General features: G+C 44.0%; 1 protein-coding gene across 4 annotated transcripts in view; it reads left to right on the top strand.

Moving 5' to 3' along the window:
• The window catches only part of SAMD12 (sterile alpha motif domain containing 12), a 341,402-nt gene that overhangs the window by 28,652 nt on the left and 290,612 nt on the right, over positions 1 to 22,138 (top strand). For all 4 annotated transcript variants that reach the window (XR_012064180.1, XM_006211434.4, XM_072949647.1 and 1 more), the window contains exon 2: positions 7,389 to 7,567. Coding sequence is in view for 3 of the 4 variants with exons in the window: in XM_006211434.4 (XP_006211496.1) it covers positions 7,389 to 7,567 (179 nt within the window). In the remaining variant the exon portion in view is untranslated. The remainder of the gene's footprint in view (positions 1 to 7,388; positions 7,568 to 22,138) is intronic.

Here is a 22,138-nt window from a genome sequence, read left to right as displayed (position 1 = left end):
TTCTACAGCTCCAAGTCTGGACTATGCGAGGAAGAGGGCGAGCCCCGGGAACTCCTTTCATGTCTTTCCTTGAGTTCCAAGGTCCCTCAGTGGTCTGCTTTCTACCTTTCAAAGTCGTCTTATGTTTGCCTTGAATGTAGTGTCCAGGGTTTTTATTTTTCCTCAGACAAAATGAGAAAAATGTGTCTATTCCATTTTCTTGGACGCTTCCAAGAGGTACTACTTAAAGACTTGAGAAAAACAGAGTAAATCAGAAAAGGAAGATACTGTTTTATGAAAACTTGGTTCAATTCATATACGTAGATATAGATGTATATGGACGCTGGTTCATAGTGTGAAATCTGTTTCTTGCAGTCTCATGGATGAAAAACACTCTAGTCACCGTTGTAGGCCACCTGTTTCTCAGTCTGATACCTGGATCCGCTGTCTAAAGCTTCATAGAACTCCTCAGTATGTCTACCTTTGTATTCTCTTCACGAAAGAAAAGAGTTAATGTTTGTGTGCCTTAGAGGTTATCCAAAGCCTCTCCCCACTCCCCTGACGTTGAAATATGTAAGTCATGCATTATTTACATTTCTGCTGTGTTTAGATTGTCTAGTCCAGCTATCTTGCGTAGGAAGGGTGAATCTTGGCTGTGGTTGTTATACTTCAGTAGTCTTTAGAGAATGAGGTTCCCTTAAACTATCTCACAAAGATGAGGTGGTCTCAGTAGACGAGTGAGCCAGAATGACATCGTCATGTGGCTCAGGGAGGGCAGTGACTTGACGCAGCCGCACGTGGTCTGAACACTTGGCTGGGGCAGGCAGTCCTCCAGGCTCTGGAGGCCACACAACAGTTGTCAGGCAGACTTACGAGGGCAAAAGAGTGTGTGTGTGTGGCGGGGGGGGGTTGGTGGGTGGAGGGGAGGTCCAGCCCTTCTCGTTCTGAGTTCTCTCCTCCCCTCCCTCCTCTTCGGCAGAGTGCCTGCCTTCTCTCCAGCCCTCTCTCCTTTGGAATAAGGGATCCGTCTGTTACTGGTCCCTTCCAGACTGGCTGTGAATGGACATGTCATCTTTTAATGCCTTCTGATTGCTGATGATGGGGATTAGAGTACATGTGCGCCTAAGGCCATGTGCTTATTGAGCAGCATTTATTAGGTGCCACATGCGTACGACTGTTTAGTCTTTGTAACTACACAGAAGAGGAATACTGTTTCTGTTCTGCAGAAAGCAGCCGACTGAAACGGCCGTTCCAGGACAGCTCTATGGTTCTCTGATTTCACTTATCTTTGAGTTATACTATTTTTATTTGCTCTTTTGGAAAATAAAGATGTAATTTCCTCATAAGAAGGGAATGGCAGTCAGTCAGATTGCATCACTGTCCGCATACCTGTGCTCATCCTGTGAGCAGGGCCTCAGCAGCTCTGTAGGTGAGTCCTTCAGCTGCACCCTGGGCTGGTACAGCTCGTTGAGAAGTCACTCGCTCTGTGGGGCTCCTAGTTGTAGGGTAGGCGGACGCATTGGTCGGTACTCACAGTGCATGCTGTACACACAACAAATCTAATAAGAAAAAGAGATGAATTGTGAGCTTTGTTTAGAAGGATATAATGGCTGCAAAATCAGTTATAGCTTCATACTGGAAAGAAGAAAGAGCATTTAATATTTCCTGAAGGGTTATCCATGCAGATAAGGAAAGGGAAGAGTATATTATGGGAAAAGGTAAATTCTGACAAAGCAGAGAAGCACAAACCATCTCAGGAGCTGCCAGCAGCGTTTGCGTGATGCTAGAAACCATTGGTGCAGGAGCCAGAGCAACGTCATTGGAAGTGTTTGTACAGCATCTCGGTTCACAGCAATGTTCGGAATAAAGGGACATTCAACTTGAATGAGGCCACATCCCTTGTTTCACTACAGGAAGAGTGTGGCGTGGGTGGGGATTGAAAGGACTGGGAAGCTGGGTGACTTCTTGGCAAATAAGATCCACTTGTTCTCACAAGTGAACATTGTGATGCCAGCACATCCCTCGGCTCTGCTCGCATCATTCTGAGATGAATTGAAGCCTGGCACTGATGCATAGTCTGTTACCATGACCTCGGTCCCATCAGAATGGGATCCCTCAGAGGTCAGGTCCAGGCGGGCCCAGGCTCACTTCCAGCAAGTGAAGCATCTCTTCTGCCGGTCAGGCTGGGGCCCCTTTTTGGAGAGCATGCCCTTTCCAGGAGAATTTTAAAGTAATCTGATACTATGGAGCTACATTATCTCTTTGAAAAAAGAAAACAAAAAACATCTTATGCCTAAAAAACACAATAAAATTATTGGGTGGGGGCACCTCTCAAACCTTTGCATAAAAATATTTTTAGAACTTTGCACTTTGAGACAGTAGGGGGTTGAAATGAGAGGTTTGTTTTTGTTACTTGTTTTAAAATTTTATTATACAATATATGTAATAAAATCTATCACTTGAACCATTTTTGAGAGTGTGATTCAGTTGCATTAAATGTATTCATACTGTTGTGCAGCCATCAGCAGTACCCACCCCCAGCACGCCGTCATCATCCTACAATGAAACGCCACACTGGGCAACAGCACCCCATCCCCTCTCCTCCAGCCCCCGGTAACCACTGTTCCACTCTCAGTCTCTCTGAATCTGACTACTTTAAGTATCTCAGAAGTGGAATCCTACAGTTTTTGTCCTTTGGGGACTGGCCTACTTTACTTTGCATGATGTCTTCAAGGTTCATGCCTATTGCGGGATGGATGTATCAGAATTGCATTCTTTTTTAAGACAGAATAATATTTTATAGTAGGTATATACCACATTGTGTTTATCCATTCATCCATCAAAGGACATTTAGGTTCTTTCCACCTTCTAGCTATTGTGAATAATGCTGCTATGAACGTGGACAGACTAATATGTGTCCAAACCCCTACTTGAGCTGGCTCAAATGGTAATTCAATTTTAATTCTTAGGAGGACTCGCCATACCGTTTTCCATGGAAGCTGTCCCATTTTACACTCCCACCAGCTGTGCACAGGGGTTCTAGTTTCTAAGGGAGTGGGTTTTTGCCCATGAGAAAGAGAGAGTGCCTTCTAATTGGCATCTCAAAACAATGCTAAACCATGTGCATTTGTATGAGGAGTTTTCTCTGACTTTTTAAAAGCGCAGTATTTGTAAAGTCTGCTCTGGTCTTCAGTTTGTCATTTTAAAACCTCATGTTAGCAACTTCAACATTCTAGTGGCCGTGGCAGCCCTCCAGGTAAAGCCCGCAGACAGCCTGCAGTGTGAGTTCAATAAGTGGAAATCCACAAGGCACATAACTGGTCGTGAAGATCAAGGAAACAAGAAGAGGGTCTCAGAGCTGACCTGTGAGCTGCTGAGCCCATTAAACTGAGTAAATAACTAGTGAAAACAAGAAAGGGTAGTGATGAGGACAGAAAAGAGAAAGCTCACAGGGGCACCTTTTACACGACGAACAAAGAAATGGAGGTCACAGCTTGTAAGAGGCCATTTGAAAGCAGCTTGATTTGTAAACATTAGGGACATGAAATTTCAGGGAAAACAAAGCAAAGCCTGTCAGAAACGGTTTTAAGTAAATTAAGAACAAAAACCGAAATCAATGACTGGATTTGCAGGCGGGGAGGGAACAGCTGTGCAGCATTAACATATTCGTGTGAGGAAGGCAACATGCATAAAAGTCGATGCCATATTCAGCCTCATGTTTAGAGGGATCTTAGAGTTTGAATGCCGGGTATTTACTAGCAGAGAAAAGTTGCCTTTTGATGTAAAGCATGACTGTATAAAGAGAGATCGCTGATTCATTCAGCAGCTGAACAAATGTTTCTTGAGTGTCCATTATGCGCCAGAATCTGGACTGGGGCGTGGAGATGGAGTTTGCAGTTGTGGTCGGCGAGGCAGACGGATCTATTAGACAGACGTCCTCAGACAGCGAGGAGGTGAAGCACTAGGACACCAAGTGCGTGGAGGGAGGGGAGCCAAGGGGTTCTTGCTCTGGGAGCCAGAGGCTCCTTGTAGGCTTTCTGAAGAAGAGGTCTGACCTAACAGGTGGGCTGAGTAGTTCACTTCCCCAAGAAGGAGGTGGATTCAGGTGAAGTAGAACCTCTTTCTAGGATGGACCAACCTGAGCAAAGGTGAGGAAGTGGAAGAGTCTGACGGGTGGAGAGGTGATGGTGGAGGACAGCAGGGGCCGTGAATTTCAAGGCCAGAAGCAGCTGGGGATCATGCTGGAGCAAGATCAAAATTATTCATTTTTCTTTTCCTCAGTGTCTAAATCCATCCCATTCCAATCCCCCATCTCCCTGCACAAGCACTGCTTTTTAGAATAATCACAATTGCATATTTCATTGAAGATTCATTGTAAATAGGCTCATCCTGGAGATGGGGAGCTGATGTTAGCAGTAGTTAGCAGTCTCATGCTCTCAGAGGTGGTGGTCTTTTTCTACCACTGCCTGAGCTGGGCTTGTGGCTGGTTCTCCAGCATCTGTTCCGCCCCTGCCTTGTTGAATAGCAGTGATGTGGTTTGGGGACTTGACCTTAGCAGGAGGTCAGCTGATTTAAGGGTCATCCCCTCTCCACTGCCAGGATTTTAGTTCACCAGTGGGTGTGTGTGATTCACTTTAGGCTAAGGAGAAAAGATGACAGTTTGGAGGAGGATTGGGGGAAAAGAACCGTGCTTAAATGAGCTGTCTTGTTGCTAGATGAGAACCAGAAGCTTATCACCCTAGTGCCATGAGGGACCCAGGTTTAGGATAAAGGTCTTGTTATGGAGAACAGAATGGAGAGATGAAAAAAAGAAAAAAAGGGTCTTTGATGGCACCGTTGAGCTGACTCTTTTTTTTTTTTAAACCATTAGTGGGCTTCCTCTCCTGAAAGCTGATTTTCCTTACTGCTTAATCTATATTGGGTTTGTCCACCTGAAACTTGAAATCATCTGCAGCCTAAGTGAAACGTGATCTTTGTGACCTTCAGCAGACACCCATATGACTTCTTATAACTATAACCCTTTGAGCCTCATTTCCCATATCTGTGAAATGAATGTATGTCTCAGAGTTTTCCAGGAAGATTATTTGAATTCCACCACAAAGCCTGAGAGAGGAGGCAGGAGCTAATCCATGTTGAGTGCCTCCTATGCACCATGAAATAGGCTGGTCCTTGCTTTAGGAAGCTTAAAGAGTAAGAGAAATTCAGATAATTTTTGTGTACAGTGGTATAAATAGTAAGGTCACATGCATATGAACCTTTGTACAGTGAGTTTTTCTAAGATCATTCACACAACATTTGTTTAATACTTACCCGTAGTTCCAGGCACATGATTTACCGTGTGGTGAGGGTGGGGTGGGTGGTGGGGAGAATGAGGAAGGGGACTGAGGGAAGGCATATCTGAGAAGTTGGTATTTAAACTGAAACCTGAAAGACGGGTAGGAATTAGGTGAAGAATGGGAAAGAAAATTTCAGAAAATGATATATCAAAGAAACGTGATATACAAAATCCAGAAGGCACGAGAAAACTTGGAGTGTTCAAGGAGGTGAAAGGGAGGTGTGTGGTCAAAGTGGTGTAAATGAGGGATGATGCAGTGAGAGATGAAGTCAGAGGTAGAAAGGGGACAGATAATGCATGGCCTCGTTGGCCATGTTAAAGATTTTTGAATGATCTAGGTATACAATGAAGCCATTAGAAAGTTCTAGAAAAAGTCTCATAAACCGACCTAAATATTTTTTAACAGGATCGCAGGGATCCAGTGCGGAAGAGCAGTGGGGCAAGTCAGTATTCTAGGAGAAAGGTGTAGGTACTGTGGACCAAGGTGATGGTGGCGGAGATGGAGTGAAGTCAATGGATTTAAGCAGCATTTTGAACGTAGAGCTTGTTGGCTCTGGTGACAGATGGAAGGGACATTGTGAATTACTGAGAGACGATATCAAGCATGACTCTTCAGTTTGTGTGTGAGTGTCTGGAGAAGGCTGGAAAAGGTGAAAATATTTTATTAGAACAACCAAGGTTTGGTGTGAACATGTTAAGTTTGAGATCTGTGATACATCAAAATTGGGATGTCGAGTAAAGAGGCCTTTCTAGGCTGGGTTTAAAGTTGGTCACCAGCAGGTTGATTGTATCAGAAGTGGTGGGAATGGATGTGCCTGTTTTGGAGGGAAAACACCTTACCTCACTTCTTCTGGAAGCCTTCCCTCATCTGTCAGGTGTAAAACACTCTTTCAGAAGCCTGGTCAAGAGAAAAGGAAACCCTGCTCTCAAAGGGGTCTCAGTAAAGGAAAGAATTTTAGAGTCACAGACATTGGTCAAAGGGGAAGAGTGCTAAGAAAGGGGGAAACTGAAGATGTTGAGTAAAAGGAGGTTATCAATGAAGTGGGGTCTTGAGGGAGTTGGGAGAGGATTGAAGATTCTGGCAGTAATCCTCTGAGGCCAAAGGGAAGGGGATAAGAATGGAAATTTAGCTACATTAGTAGGATTGGGGGTCACACGGAGATGAGAGAATTCTCCACCAGAGACCTCAGAACACACATACCAGCTGCATGTGCGTAAGTGCGTGCGCACACATACACCTGGTGGTTCATGGAGGTCATCTAGATAGAATCCATGTTTCCTACAACATTCACTGCTATTTCTTTGATAATGGGTATATGGGACGTTGAAAAACAAAATCTGAAGCCCATTCTGAGGATATTTAATTTGTGAGGGGTACCCCCATTAAAGGATGTAGAGGGTGAAATGAAAATAGGAAGCTACTAAACTTGGCTCCCTTAAACCCTCCCCTCTGATCTTTCCTCCTCTTCCATGTAGCTATAATAACTGTTTTAAAATTACTAGTTCTTTTGTCTCTTCTCTGCCTCTTCTGTTGGATTGTGAGTTCTTTGAAGCTAATGTCTGATGTATGTAAATCCATGTTTCCAGGATCCGACACAGAACAGCACATAGAAAGTGCTCAGTAGATGCTTGCTGACTGACTGCAAGAGGGTAGACTTAAGTGGATGATTGAAGAATAGAGATGACTCAGAAGCAGGAAGGAATGAGCACTTTCCCAAATGGAAGCAGAGATTATAAACTAAACTGCAGGGTTGAAATGACTGCATGTGTGGAAGGCAGTAACCACATTGCCTGACTTGGTCTTCTTATCTGTAACATGGGGATTCTTCATTTGCTCAAAGTCAGTCAACTTGGAACTGATGGTTCCTGGGTTTGTACTTGAGTCTTCCTGACTTCAAAGCTCAGGCTTTCCCACCATACCGTGCTCCCTTTTCACCAAATCATTTCCCGTAATTGTGACTCTCACCTCTCAACTTGGAGATGCCTTGTTTTGTTCTACTTGGGTCCTATGTCTTTCGTGGATGCCTTATTTATAAGATGTGTTTTCTGAGTTATATTTTTTCCTCTTTCCTAGCTCTCCACTGCGGTTTGAATCCACGGGGCATTGATCATCCTGCCTGTGCTGAAGGTATCAAACTGCAGATTGAAGGTGAAGGTGTTGAATCCCAATCCATTAAAAACAAAAATTTCCAGAAGGTGCTTGACCAAAAAGGAACCCCCAAGCGACTGCAGGCAGAAACTGAGACGGCTAAGGTAGGTAATAATCCAGTCCGCTGAGGAGCTTCTGAAGCCGCAGCTTTGACATTTTGTGGTCCAGTCCCAGAAAAGAACTGACGGTGCTTTCGTCAGTTACTGTTGTATCTTCAGTTCGAGGAACACTGCTCCTTGATCGCGGGTGGTGACAAATGAAAATATTGACGGCATCCGCTTCAGAGTGAAGCTGAAACACATTTGTGGTTAGTCTCATAGTGTGGGGCTCTGAGGGTGGTGTGGAAGGAGCTCCACAGAAGAGTGCCTTGGACTTAAAGCTGGAAGATGTGTTTGCCAGTCTCAGATTTATCATTTTGATGCTGGGCAAGTGACGGGACTTTCTAAGCCTCAGATTTTTCATCTGTAGAATGGGTATCATGAAACCTACCTTCCCCATCAGGTTGAACAGATGAAATAAGACTGTGTATTGGGAAGTATTTTCTAAAAGGCCCAGTTGTCTGCATGAGTATGAGGAACTTTTGCTGATAATTAATAATGACTGACTTTTTATTAACTATATACCTACATTCCAGGTACTGCCTGAAAGACTCGGGATACACTGACTCATTGTGTCCCTGTAACAGTTGTATGAGGTAGACAGTAGTAAACAGGGCCCTCATTAATACAAGATATAATTGCTTGATTTTGTTGTAGGATACTTTGTTCTTTTAGTCTTTAGCCTAGATGTAGGTTATAAAGCATTCACTGATAAACTAAGAGGATAGATGATCCTTCAGTAAGGGCAACCTCTTCCAAAGCTTTCCCACAGCGAAACTGGCACTACCTGGGGTTTTGTCTGGAATCGGTGAGGTGCTCATGTTGCAGGGGCTCGGTATCGAAGATGCTCATATTACTTTGCCCCTTGGAACGTGAGCAAACTGATTTTCGTGTGGTATTTGGTTTCTCTCTCATGCGTTTCTTGCAGGGGAATTCCCTTTCAAATGTTTGTTAGCTGAATGGATACATACATGCCTTAGAAAGCAAACGTGTATCATCACCCAAGAAAAGCCTTAAGTAGAAAGGTCACTTGGCTGTCATACAATAACCACCTCCCACTCCTGAAAAAAAAAATGCCTTCCAAAATCAAATGTGAATTTTTCTGCTTTATCTCCAGTTTTGAGTAATTACCATGGTTGCTTCCCTTCTTTACTGTGGGTAATTAAAAACTGATGACATTAAGACTGTGTGTGTGTGTGTGTGTGTGTGTGTGCGCGCTTGTGCACGCGCGCATGTGCACTGTAGGGAATGGGGAATGATCAGCAGAGAAACTATTACAGGTATCTTGTGCTAGACATTTTAGCTGAGAGTAATTGCACTTCCTAGGAAATTGGTTGATCATTGGCGTTCGGTTTGTGAGAGGAGTTGGAAATAAGTGGTCCCTATGATGACACTGTAAATCCCATCAGCTGGTTGTGCCCCACAGACATCTTGAAAGAGTGACGAAAAGAATGCCTTAAGGGTCTTCTTTAACTGGGAAGATAAATGGTTTGTCTGGGTAGAATCTTTTTGAGAGATGCTTAAAGATACAAAACTAGAGTGGAGAAACAGAAAACAATTAACATCTGCCTGATTTTAATTCAACTTTAAACATGTCCAGATTCTCTTATTTGCAAAACAGATCGGTAATATAAGAAGTTTGATTCAAATCTGATATGATTTGATGACTGCTGAGTTACTTGGAATGTGTGACATTGTAGTAAATCCTGAATTTTCACATCAGTAGCACTTGCCTTTGCCTCTAGATCACTTCATATTTGCTTTGCCGAGAACCTGCTTCACTGGGAATGTAGTGGTCCAGAAGGAACCTTTCCTCGGGAATAGATGGCAGTTGGAAACCAGATTCATTTGAGTTTATCCAGATCATCTACCTTGAAACCCGCCAACAAATGGAGCTGGGAGGGGATTCTGAGTGTTTTCACATTGACATCATGTTGAGGAGTGGAGAGACTCGAAACTTTAGTTACACTCGAAGTACTTGTTTTTTCATAGATGACAGTGGTGGTTACTGGGGGGACAAAGTAAAAATAAGTACCACAGAGTGATGACTGCAGACTTGCAGTATCACATGCCCCACAGAGTGTGCATCACAGACAGTGTGAACGTGTTCTGTGTGTGTACAAACACCTTCAGACGTGCTCTTCTGCTGCACTTAGAGGGTTATCGGAGTTGCGAGTCATCACTTTCCTTGGGTAAATAATTGAATCTCTGGTAACTTGACTTACTCTAAACTTAGCTTTAAAAAAAAAAATGGCTAGAAACGCATGCATTTAGAGCCACTCAGTAGTGTAAATTGATACAGATTTTCTACAGGACAGTCTGATAGTAGTTAGCAAAATTTTAAATGTGTATCATTTTTGAGCCAGTAATTCCCTGTTTATGAACCTGTCCTCAGGAAATAATCCTCCAGATGTGCAAAGATGGCTGCAGGAGAATGGTCGCTCCAGCGATGTTCATAACATGAAAACTGTCCATTCACAGGACACTGGCTAAAGAAACTGTATTCATGGAACGGAATAGAATTCTCCCTTTACAAGGGTGAAGGAGACTGAGACCATTGTGTATTTGTCTTAGTCTGTTAGGGCTGCTAAAACAAGATACCAGAAACTAGGTGGCTTATAAACAATAGAAATTTATTTCTCACGGTTCTGGAGGCCGGGAAGTTCCAGATCAAGTTGCCACCAGGATGAGTGTCTGAGCATCTGCTTCCTGGTTCATAGATGGTCATCATCTCACTGTCCTCCCCTGGTGGAAAGGGACCAGGGAGCTCCCTGGAGTCTCTTTCACAAGGGCATGACTCCCACTCATGAGGGCTCCACCCTCATCACCTTAAGACTCCAAAGTCTAGGAATTAGACACTAATTTAGGGGCACACAGACATTCAGTCTATAGTAGTCCTTATGCGGGAAAAGGAGTGTGATGCTGTTTTAGAGGAGGGAGGACGAGGAGAAGGGCAGGTTCCTGCACAGTGTGTATAGCATGTTCCCATTTTCATAAAAAATGTCTTTTCTCTATAAAAAGGACATTATCGAGTCTGGAAGAGTTCATTCCACCCTCTGAGCAGCAGTTTATACATGGAATTGAGACTGTGGGGAAAACTTTCTCTTTCTCCACTTCTCTCTTTGAGGTTTGTTTTTTTTTTTAAGCGTATTTATTTTAAAGCCCTTTTCAGATTGCCCCATTAACTTTAGCAGCTCAGCCATGACTTTTCCTGTTTGTTGAGTCAGTACTCTGCCTTTGAGGGTGCTGTCCTTCCTCCCGAGGCTTCTTACTCTTGCTGGTTATTTGCCAAAGGAGAGAGTTATCTTGGGGACTGTGTGTGCCTCGGGTTGTGGAGGCTGTCTGATGAGGTGCTTTTTCAGTCTGTGTGCTGCTGAATCGAGCACTGATGAGGTGCTTTTGTGTTGGTCTCTTCCTGAGCTTTTGGGGCTGTAACGGCTTTGACCAGGTGTTAAATTATGTTTTAATTTGATGTTCCCTTTGCTACTGATTGACTGTGCAAATCATACCCGCCCATGAGAGCCTCGCTGTCTGCGGGCTTCACACAGGAACGTGGTTCCAGTTCGCTGTCACACCTGTGGGCTCTGCTGCTTTGGGGTCTGGCCGTGTTGGGCTTGGAAACCAATCCCTGATGCAGATCCCCAGCAGGCGCAGTGAGCTTCATGCCTCCTCACTGCTGTGGACCTAGACATTTCTCTTCCTTGATTTCAAGGTAGGCCTTATATAAATTTAAAAATATATCTTTAAGTTTCTAGTGTCGTTAAGTTACTAGAGCCTGAGAGAGGATTATATAGCATAAGCTTAATCTACCATCTTGACCCTGACATTTATATTGCTTTCATGCTTAAGACCTATCTCTATCTCTACATATTCTGGGGGGAAAAGAATCATCCTTTTAGCTTCTTTATCTTAAATGTGAGTTGGGCACCCTTGGCACCAAAAAGACTAGGGCCCTAATTCCAGAAGAGGTTATCTGTGCCAAAGTTGCCTTCAGCTCTTTTAGATCAAAGAGACATCAATAGAGAATGAAGCTCACTTTTAAGCCTTATTAGGTAGCAAGAGTCTAGTCGGAAAAAAAAAAGATACAATTGAACTGTGGATCCGCAGAAGATGTTTACCACCATGAGTCCTCAATGCCAGTGAGGATTTGGGAATCCAGTGAGCGTGCATGCCACAGCACAGCTGCAGTTACAAGTTCAGAAGGCGAAAACTATGTTGACTTAGCTTTACGGGTAGATATCAGGCAAGAGAGCTAGTAGGTGTAGCGTTTCATCTCATCAGGAGGTCCGGAAGTTAGGAAGGTACACAGCTTCTTTTGCTCCCTCCACCACACAGGGGCATGTACCGCTGCCACAGGTGAGAGCCAAGGTGGGGATGAGTCTCCTTGACACAGAGAAGGCACAGCCTCTTTGCCCCACCACTCTTTTCATCATTCTAGACATGTGGGCCCAAGGCCAACTCACAGGTCCTGCCTCAAGGAAGCAGCCTTGTGAGCGACTGAGGTCCTTCACAGACAGACCTGAGGTTAATGAATCCTTTCTTCCCGGGACAGAAGGATGGGCTGCCAGAGAGGCTGTGGTGCGCTAGTAGAGGAAGACGTTCACCTGTGTTGTGAGATATGGGTAACATTCAAATACTCAGCAGTGAGAATGGAAGGTGCCCTCAGCAATGACGTCTTGGCTGTCTTGGCAAGGTGTAGCAGCAGACATCCTCAGGTTGCCCTCAGCCACAGTCTCTTTGAGTCAGGGTTTGCATAGTAGAAACAGGTTGAAACAGCAGGTTGGTGCCAAGTCCTGTGGGATTTGAATGCTAGAAGTATGGATTTATTTTCTGTCTGTGCCATCCAATATGGTAGCCACTAGTCATATGTGGTGATTTAAATCTATTAAAAATGAATAAAATGAAAAAAAAATCATTTCCTTGGTCATACTGGCTTAATTTCAGTTGGTCTGCTTGTGTCCAGGGACTACTGTTTTGGATAGCACAGACATAGAACATCACAAAAAGTTCTGTTGGGAGGTGCTGCTCTGATCTGTGGAAGCCATTGAAGTTCTCTGGGTATAGGAGTAAGATGAAAAAAAATGGAATTGTGTGAACATTCTCTCTGACCTTTGTCCCTGGGCGTGGGGGGACATGTGCTTCAATCATAAGAAAAATGTAGAAAGCGGAGTCGGTTTTGAAAGTGATAATCCTGAATGTTCTGATGGTTGGAATTTGAGTTTCCATGGCAACTTGGGCTGTGGACTAAGATCAGCCCATCCGCAGGCAGTATCCTGGCTGCTCCCCATCTTGGAATTCTGGAATGTGTCCTCACAAGTGGCCTGAACACAGCTTTGGGAAGTTGGAAACTTGTTCTAGACTTGATTTTTCTAGGTGCTACAAGGAAACTAACCCTGTATTTTCATGCCTATAAAATCAGGGTTTCATAAGGTTAATATCTATTTTTCTTTCCTGCCAACAGTGCTAATTCACCAGAGCCTATAAAGTGGTGAATCAGAATAACAATCAAGAGTCTTGGTGGCTTCTTCTCGTGTATCCCTCATATATGCATGACTGCCTACCACCACCACCCCCATCTTTTTTATTTATAAAATCCTCTGTTTTGCAGCTGAGAAAACGAAGAATCTGAATGACTTGCCAAAACCTAGTTTCTGGCTCACAGTTGGAGGAAGATGAAATTCAAATCTAAGTGTAATGACTCTAAAACCAGGATTTTTTTTATTCCCTTAAGTGCACAAATGATTTATTTATTTGAAAAGAAAATATAATCTGGTATACTGAGAACCTGGCCAGCCAGGCAAAAGAAGAGGCTAAAACGCTGCACGTAGTTTTTAGTCCTTGGATAGAAGCACGGCAGATCTTGACTGCTGTATTATATAAAGGGGAAGCAGTGCCAGCATCTGAAACAGTGGGTAATTGCCTACATTTGGCTTTGGGATGCGTTATGTGAGTCTTTGGCAGCAGATAGCCTTTTCTCATTAGGCTAATATTAGATTTAGTTTGTCTTTCTCTGGCACAGAGTTAAAGGAGCTGGCCTGGAATTTGGTGCTGGAGGCAGGAGGAGGAGAAATCCTGATGCTTTGGATAAGCCGCAGGTGGATAAATGAGAGTTGACTTAGAGGGCGTGTGGTGGACGTTCGTTAACAGTGAGCAGGAAGCAGTAATCTGGGATTGAAACAGAAAGCTCAGAGAATGTTGACTTGGGTTAAGGATGAAGGGTGGATTGTTCTTAACCTTGATCAAATTTCGTTGCTCAGCTGCCTCTGAGAAGGTCTGTAGCAATTTGGAAAGAGAATGATCTAATTCTTGGCTATCTTTATTTCTTGGCTCGGGGAGCAAGAGTGTCTCCAAAAGAAGCTGCCAGCCTGATATAATGTCACCAGTGATACGAAAGGACATAACGCATGGGAAACATCATGAGCACGTGCTTACTTAAGCATTGTCAGGAGTCAGACCAAGAGAAGCAAGCCAGAATGACTTTGTGTTATGTGAGTTCCAGGGCGCCACCACATATACACTGGGCACTTGGCAAGAGCTCAGGAGAAGCTACAGTTAACCCATATTTGAAAGGGTAAGCTTTTATTACTGAAGCGTTGAGCTCTGCAAAGTGTGACAATAGAATGTGTATTTGAGTCATAGTTCTGTAGTATAGTCAGCAAAAAAGGAACCTTAAGGAGCACCTGACCACCTAATTTATAGGTCAGCATGAGATTCAATGGCAGCCCCAAAAGTCTTGAGGCTGGCAATGGCATGGTCAACCCTGAAATGCAGTCATTCTGAAGCATGGCCAGTGCTTTCCATTCTGTTGTGCTGACAAATCTATACAGAACAACAAGTGCTTGCAGCCATTTGGTTAATGTTACTTTTCTTGTGTCCAGGACAGTAGTGTTTGCCATTTGAGGATTCAAAATGGGCAGCTGGCATTCAGGGGAGCTGGAGCTCCTACCAGTGGGTGGATCAGAGCCCAGTTATAGTTCATGGACAGTTTTCATGCAGCAAAGACAGGCCTCTGCGAGAAAAGGGCATTTGAGTTGTAGGGATGGCTTGTCTGGTAGCATGCTGCCCAAATGCTTTCCTTCTCCAGCCTGAAACTCTGGAGATCAGTATGTAAGCCTGTTGACCGTGGCGGCAGTGAAAGGGTCATAACAGTCAGAACTGATTGAGCTATTGCAGAATTCTGTGCATCTGTATAAGGGCAAATGCATAATTTGTGCCTGAGCGAGAGACAGACAGAGGTGGCACACATGACAACAGTGACCATGTTCTGTAGTTGGGTTGAGAAGACACCCAGTTTTTGATGAGTGACATTGGAAAAGCCTAGAGGCATCTAAGAGCCCTGATCAACACAACCGAGTGAAGCACTCAAGAAGCAGATAAAGTAGGACTTTGAGAGAGAAGATGAGGCCCAGTAAGGTGCACAGCAGAAGGTGGTGGAAGGAAGCAGGGCTTGGCCTCTGCCTGCAGCCATAGCTAGAGGCCTGAGCTCATGCCTGGTGAGGGCCATGGTGGTTCAACAGACACACATCATCTCTAAGCAGATACAGTGTTACCCTCTTTCCCACTGCCTACACGCATAGATGCTGAGACATCTTTACAAAATGCACATTATTTAATAAAACTTTCAAGTATGTCTTGGATTTCCCTGATATTCTGTATCATAGTTGCTATTGGACTACTTGGACTCAGGTGGTGGTTTAGAACAGGGGTTTGCAGACTTCTCCTGTAAAGGGCCGGATGGTCAGTGGCTCTACATGGTGGGTTTTGCTGTCCCACATACTTTGAGGAATTCCAGGTATTTCATAGAGATGGTTGCTTGGTGCACCTGTGATTTAGATGTATGTCTTCACAGCTCCACATCGTCTCGGTGTGCCCAAGGCAATGGGAGGTGCTGGACAGCTCAGATTCTGCACACCCGGGATTATGGAGAGCTGTTGGAAGAGGGTGGGAGGTGGAATGGGTACTTGTAATCGTTTTTTTAAAACATCCTGCGTTTTCTTCTTCTCTATAAATACACAAATGGCGGCAGCTTATGTTCTATTTGGATAGAAGCTGCCAGAAGTTAATAGTTGTGAAGGGAAAAAACATTGTAATAAGTAATAAATCATTTAAAACTGCTCTGCTACCACTCATACATTGCAAAAGAGATTTTGTAATAATGATTGACTTGAAAAAATAGAGTATCCCGTTATGTTAAAAAAAAAAAAAAAGCAAATGGCACAGGCAGTTCTGTTGTTTGGAGATGGATTAGTCGTCAGCACATCATGTTGCCTTGTTCTGTCCCTCTGACCGGTGCTGAAGTCCATGCGTGTGCCACCTGCACTGCCGCCACATGCATCTTCTTCACCGTCTCTTAACTGGCCTCCACTTCACCCCTGTCCTCCTGTGGCCTGTGCTCCACACAGCAGTCTTGAATCAGGGGACACCACACACCTGCGTAGCTTCCTTGATGACTTCTCTGAGCACTTAAAGTAAAAATCCAGACTCATTCCTGTGGTAAGAACCTAAGACATTTGGGCTGTGCGTGGCCTCTCCAGTCTCACCTCCTATCAAGCTTTCCTCTGGTTGTCTGAGCTCCAGACGTCCTTGTCTTTTTGTTTCTTGAATACTTCAAGGTCACTCCTGAGGGCATTGGTACTTGCCATCCTGTCTGCCTATGATGTTTGCCCCCTTGGTCGTTGCACCACAGGTTCCTTGTCACTTAGGTCTCAGCTCAAATGTCCCTCTGCAGAGAGGCCTGCCCACCCTAACTGAATTAGCCCCTCAGTCACTCTCTCTCTGACATCACTGTGTCCTTCACAGAGCTGCTTCCTAACTGAAATCGTCCTGTTTATTTCCTGTCTCGCCAGTAAAATTTAAACTCCTCGAGAGCAGGGATCTTGTCTGTCTCATTCAGTGCCATGACATCAATGCCTGCTGGCTGCCGTCAGTGTCCAGTGCATCATAAAGAATACTTTTGATAAATGAAATAAGTTTGAGTTGATGTAACCTGGAATCCCCTTGACCCTGGGTCTTCCTGTCTTTTGCATCATAGTTACCTCATTTTCTTTAGCCTCTCTACCAGTGAGCAGGGGGATAAATCTTTCTGGATCCTGCAACAGTTGTCAGCTTCAGGGAATGCTTTTCTGGATGGTGGGTGCACGTAGACATTGTCCACAGGATGAACAAGGGATACTTCCATAGCTGCTCTGTTGCCCTTCATCCTCAAATTCTAGGTCTCCTAAGCCTAGGGGCAGATACCAGTCTGCAGTCAGGGGTAGGCATTCAGAACTTCACCTAGTTCAAGGGTCTTCAGCCTCCAGATCAGGACTAGTGATCTCTCTGCTGCCTCCAGGGTTGGCCAAGATTTCAGACAGCGAGGTGCCTTCACCCCCACCCACAGCTCTCTTCAGGGTCCTCAGTGTAGGCATCAGCCAGCTCCCCTTACTTCTACCCCATTTCCTTGAAGTCAAAACTTAAGGGAAATAGAAAGCAGAAGCTTCTCCTTAAATGGTTAGGAACTCCTGACTTGAGTTCAAAGTCAGACCACCAGGTACCAAGTAACACCTAAAACGTCATGGCCAGGGGTTTATGAATTAGAAATGGTTTTCCAGTGTTTCTTTTACATGTGACCTTACATATCTACTGGTATGATCTGCTTGGGCTGTTACAACAAAATACCGTAGATCAGGGAACCTCAGTGATAGACACGTGTTTCTCACAGTTCTGGGGGCTGACGTCCAAGATCAAGGTGCCAGCCAGTCTGGTTCCTGGTGAGGGTCCTCTTCCTGACTTGCCGATGGAAGCCTTCTGGCTGTGTCCTCACATGCAGGAGAGAAAGTGAGCTCTGGTTCTCTTCCCCTTCTTATAAGGACACTGATCCCATCCTGGGACCCTACCCTCATGACCTCATCTAAACCTAATTTCTTCCCAAAGGCCCTATTTCCAAATACCATCACATTGGTGGGGGGCGGGGGCTGGGGTTAGTGCTTCAGCCTATGACTTCGGGAGGGGCCACAAATGTTCAGTCTAGAATGCGTACCAAGTATGCATTTTGGCCAAATGGCTGAGTGTTAAATTACTACTTGGCTCAAGCTGAATATCATCATTGTGGAATGAATGTCTGGCATACAAGAATAAACCTGAAATATTAATAAGAATACCTATTTATTACAACTTAATTTAAATTATACCAAGGAGATTTTTTTTTTACAATTGGCATTTATAGTGCAGTGGTACAGTAATTTCTCAGAGCTGTCAGCTCCTGTGGTTTATATATTGCACGTTTATGATACTGAAAATACACTCTTTCAACTGAGGCCAGTGAAGGAGTAACACACGTTTTTGACAAGCTCCCCCACTGCAGGGCCGTGCTGATGGTGATACTCCCAAGTCATTAAGCTTTCATCCTCTCCAAAGATAACTGACCGAAATAAAGACATCATTTCGTAGGCTCACCATCTTGGTTGAAACTCCTAAGGCAATTTTGTTGAAATAATCCCATAAACTGAAGCTTTGGGCTGTATATAAAGAAGATGCTCTTTAAAAATTCTCCAGATCAAGCTTAATTTTGTTGCTGTCCATGTGGTTTTCTTTCTGTAAAGATGTTTTCCCGATATTCATTGTAAAACGTGATTTTTCAATTCAGCCGCCAGAATGATCTTGCTAATGTGTGAGTCAGATCATGTTGTTTCTCTGCTTCAAACTCCTCTAATCACTCCCCATTTTCCTCAGATTAAAGTCCTCTCGGGGCCCGACCACGATCTGCTCTTTGGCAAGTCACTCATGTCATCTGCTCTCTTCCACACTCAGACTGCTCCTGGTTTAAACCAGCTACCTTCCCACCTCAGAGCCCTTGTACCGGCTGTTCCCTCTGCCTGCAATTTCTTTTCCTCAGGATGCACAGGATTCACTCCTTCATCTCCTTCAAATCTTTGCTCTAGCATAATCTCCTCAGTGAGGCATACTGGGCTGTTCTATTTAAGTAATGGCGCCTTTCCCTCTGCCTCTGATGCCCTGGCTCTTTTCCGTGATTCCCACCCCCGCACCCAAGGTACTCATCACTTTCTAAAACAGTCTATTATCTCCTTATTTATTATGTGTATTATTTTATGTCACCTACCAGAGTGTAAGTTCTGTGAGGACAGGGGCCTGTTTTTTTTTTTTTTGTGATACATTCCTGGTCTTGTATCCATGCATGGGATGTCATAGGGGCACACTTACTTGTCATTTAAATGAATTCTTGTAATCAGTGTGCATTTAATTTTCACCTGGCTGATAAACTTTTCATATAAAAATAGACCAGGAGAATTTCATTTTCAAAGTTAGAAGTAAAATGCCTACTTTTATTGAAAGGGAATTTTCACACAGCAATAGAAAATCCAAAGGGCATCTCCATTTGTTACCAACAGTGCAGCGATGATCAGATAGGTAAGTAACCTACAGGATCAAACGATCACTGATTGCTCACAAGGTCAGGATTGCCAAAAATAGAGTGGAAATGGTCCTCAGCTGCTCGGCCTGCCAACAAACCAAGGCTGAAGCCAAATCCTAACAGAATTTTGACCAAACACCACAACCAGAGCTGAACTTCATTGCCTACCTGTTGTTTATATAATTAAGCAGTTTAGCTCCTAAGTGTTCTCATGTCTAACTTGCTCGTTGTGTAAATCTGTTTTGTTTTTTTTTTTGAAAGAAATTTGACACCAACCTTTTCTCATATTGTACTAAGTAGAGCAAGAAGGGTTAACCCTATGCATGCCTGGGATAGTAGTAAGTTCTTAGAGGTAGCCAGAACTGTAACAAACAGAAGAGAGAAAGGCACAAAGCTTGAATTTGTCATCAGGCAGAACGTTTTGATAGAGGATGTGTGATCTCACTATTCTGATGGCTTTTGACATGGTGTAGTGAAGAGCTCAGGCTCTGGGACCTGGGGTCGAATCCCTCTCCTACCCTTCTTCTTACTGTCTGCATCACCTGGGGCTGGTTTCTTGTCCTCTCTCTTCCTCCATGCCTGTATCTGTCCAGTAAGGATACTCATAGTACCTGCTTCACTGGGTGGTTGTTAGTATCATTGGAATCAAGTGCTTAAAAGGACTCCTGGCTTAAAGTCAGCACAGTGGTAAGTTTTCCTTTATTGTTGTTATTAATATCATCATTATCCTCAGGAAATATTTTGGCAAGATAGAGAAAACACCTTTTATTTTTTTCCAGCAGAGGTTTCCAATTGGCTGTCTGAAGCCATGTTGGGTCTACCAACAAGTTTTGTTTGCCCACACGAAGTTAAAGTCGAAATTAATCTTCAGCGGTGGAAAAACCCTGAAGTTCTTTATTTAAATGCTCCAGATTTCCCACTTCTCTTGAAAAATAGAAAAAAAAAATCTGGAAATGTAAGCCTCAATTTATACCAGCTGGAGTTATCTGCAGCTGCCCCGTTTAGTCGAGCTGTCTCTCCACTCTGGTCCTATCTGGGCCTGGCCCTCTTCACTCGCGGTGTCTCCTGCTGGGAGTTGAGTTGGTGACCCTCAGTGTACAGGACACTGACCTAGTACGACATGTATAGTTAACCCGCTCTTGTTTGGTGAGGATGGCATTTTATCTCCTTAAAATGCACGTATTCTACATTCAAAGTATCTGTTAGACCCCTTCTCTGGTGACACTATATTGAAAAAGACAAGTGGGAACTGGGGAGGGGCTGACAAAGAAGACTCTAGCTGCTCCTCCGAGGGTTGGTTAGAAGCTAGCAAGAGAAGAAAGAAGCAGACTAGGCAGTGGCTACTGGAGTTGTAGTTGAGAGATGGGGTCTCGGGCCAGGGTGATGCTAACAGAAATGGAGAGAAGTGGGCCAGCTTGAAGTTGATTTTGAAGTTAGAAGTGGTAAGGTGTGACCAGGTGTAACCTGTGAGGCAAAAGGAAGAATCAAGGATGACTCCTAAGTTTCAGGTTTGGGCAGCTAACTGGACATTGATGTTATTTAGTAAGACGGGAGAAGATGGCAAGGCAGGAGCTGACTTTGAGCTGACTTTGTATAAGCAAGAGATAAACTTTCATTGTGTCTCAAGAGTTTCAGGAATGTTTGTCACTGCAGCCAGCATAAGCCTAGCCTAACCAGTTTAACCCAGGTGACATCTGGAAACGATGCAATAATGTTCGCTCGAAACCTAAGCTTTTCACGGGCAGGCATCTTGTTAAACTTCAAGCCAAGTGCATCCCTTGACACAGGCATGGGTGCCTTGTTAATACTCTAAAGTCAGGATCATCATGACTTTCCTCTTAACAGAAGGAGATGCTCAGTGCCCCTTTCACTCTGACCTAAAATTAAACGGCTGTTGGAAGACGTTAAAGCTTTTCATTGGGTCTCAGAGATTGTTACCAATATCAGGACACTACGGGGCACGTCTCCCCAGTGCCCTGGTGTGTGTTTGTATGTAACTGACAGCAGTTAGCCGCTGTTTTCATCTCATTTCGATGCTGTGATTTCCTTTCGATCATGCTTTCCTAGAAAGTATCACTAAATGCTCAGCACTTGCTGCCGGTCTGAGTTGTTGGGCTTAACTTAGAGAGGAATGTTTTTTCAGTGCGGTGTGTGTGGTTTAATCCCCTTAAACAATTATTCTGTTTCGGAGACGCCAACCTCTTTTTCCCTCCAGAATGCAAAGATGGGCTCTGTGTCTTACCATTTACACATGACCTTGAGACACAAGTACTTCTCCTTTCCCTCTTGGGCTCACTTGGCTAATATTTACCAGCAACACTGGGGTTTAGGGCCATGAAGTTATTTACAGCAGTGCTTACTAGTGCTGTTCTGTGAGTCATGGCAGTTTCTAGCCAACTCTGCCACTTTTTTGAGGATGGTCCCCAGTGGAACCCTAAGATTTGCAGCTTCTTCTCAGGAAGCAGGAGGTGTGTGTGCCCTGATGGAAAATCCAGATAATATAGGGGGAAGGAGTGGTTATAATCAGCATGGGCGTGAGGAATCCTCTCGTCCAGCCTTCTCGTTTTAATGGTGAGAAAATTGATGGGCAAAGATAAAGGGGTGACTTGGCAGAAGCCTGCAAGTAGTTAGTCACAGAGATGCAAGTAGGAGTTGGATTTTTTGCACTCGGTCTATCACTCCATCATGGCTTTTCTTTCCTGGGACTTTATTCAGTACTTAACCCAACTGTTTATGGGGAAGAAGCTTTCTCTGTTCACAGAGCATTTCTTAGATTTTTGCCCAGGGAAGAAAAGTGTGAGAAAATTCAGGTTGTACTGTGGTTGGTTACTTTCAGCATTTTAAGGGTTTCTCCACCTTCTTTGTGGAGAAGATCAACTCCTAGGAGATGTTAGGCGGAGCTGGGCAGGAAATTGCCTTCAGCTTTATACTCTGGGCATGAATGGTGATGACTACTGATGAGAATGGAATGAAAATTTTCAACAACATGGATGGACTTGGAGGGTCTCATACTGAGTGAAATAAGTCAGACAGAGAAAGATAAATACAGTATGTTATCACTTACTTATACATGGAATCTAAAAAATAAAACTAGTGACTGTAACAAAAAAGCAGACTCACAGATACAGAGAACAAATTAATGGTTGCCAGTGGGGAGAGGGGCACAA

This window comes from Vicugna pacos, chromosome 25 (genome assembly GCF_048564905.1).
Source record: "Vicugna pacos chromosome 25, VicPac4, whole genome shotgun sequence".
Classification (NCBI taxonomy): domain Eukaryota; kingdom Metazoa; phylum Chordata; class Mammalia; order Artiodactyla; family Camelidae; genus Vicugna; species Vicugna pacos.
Note: the sequence above shows the minus strand (reverse complement) of the source record. Positions and strands in the feature narration are given on the sequence as shown.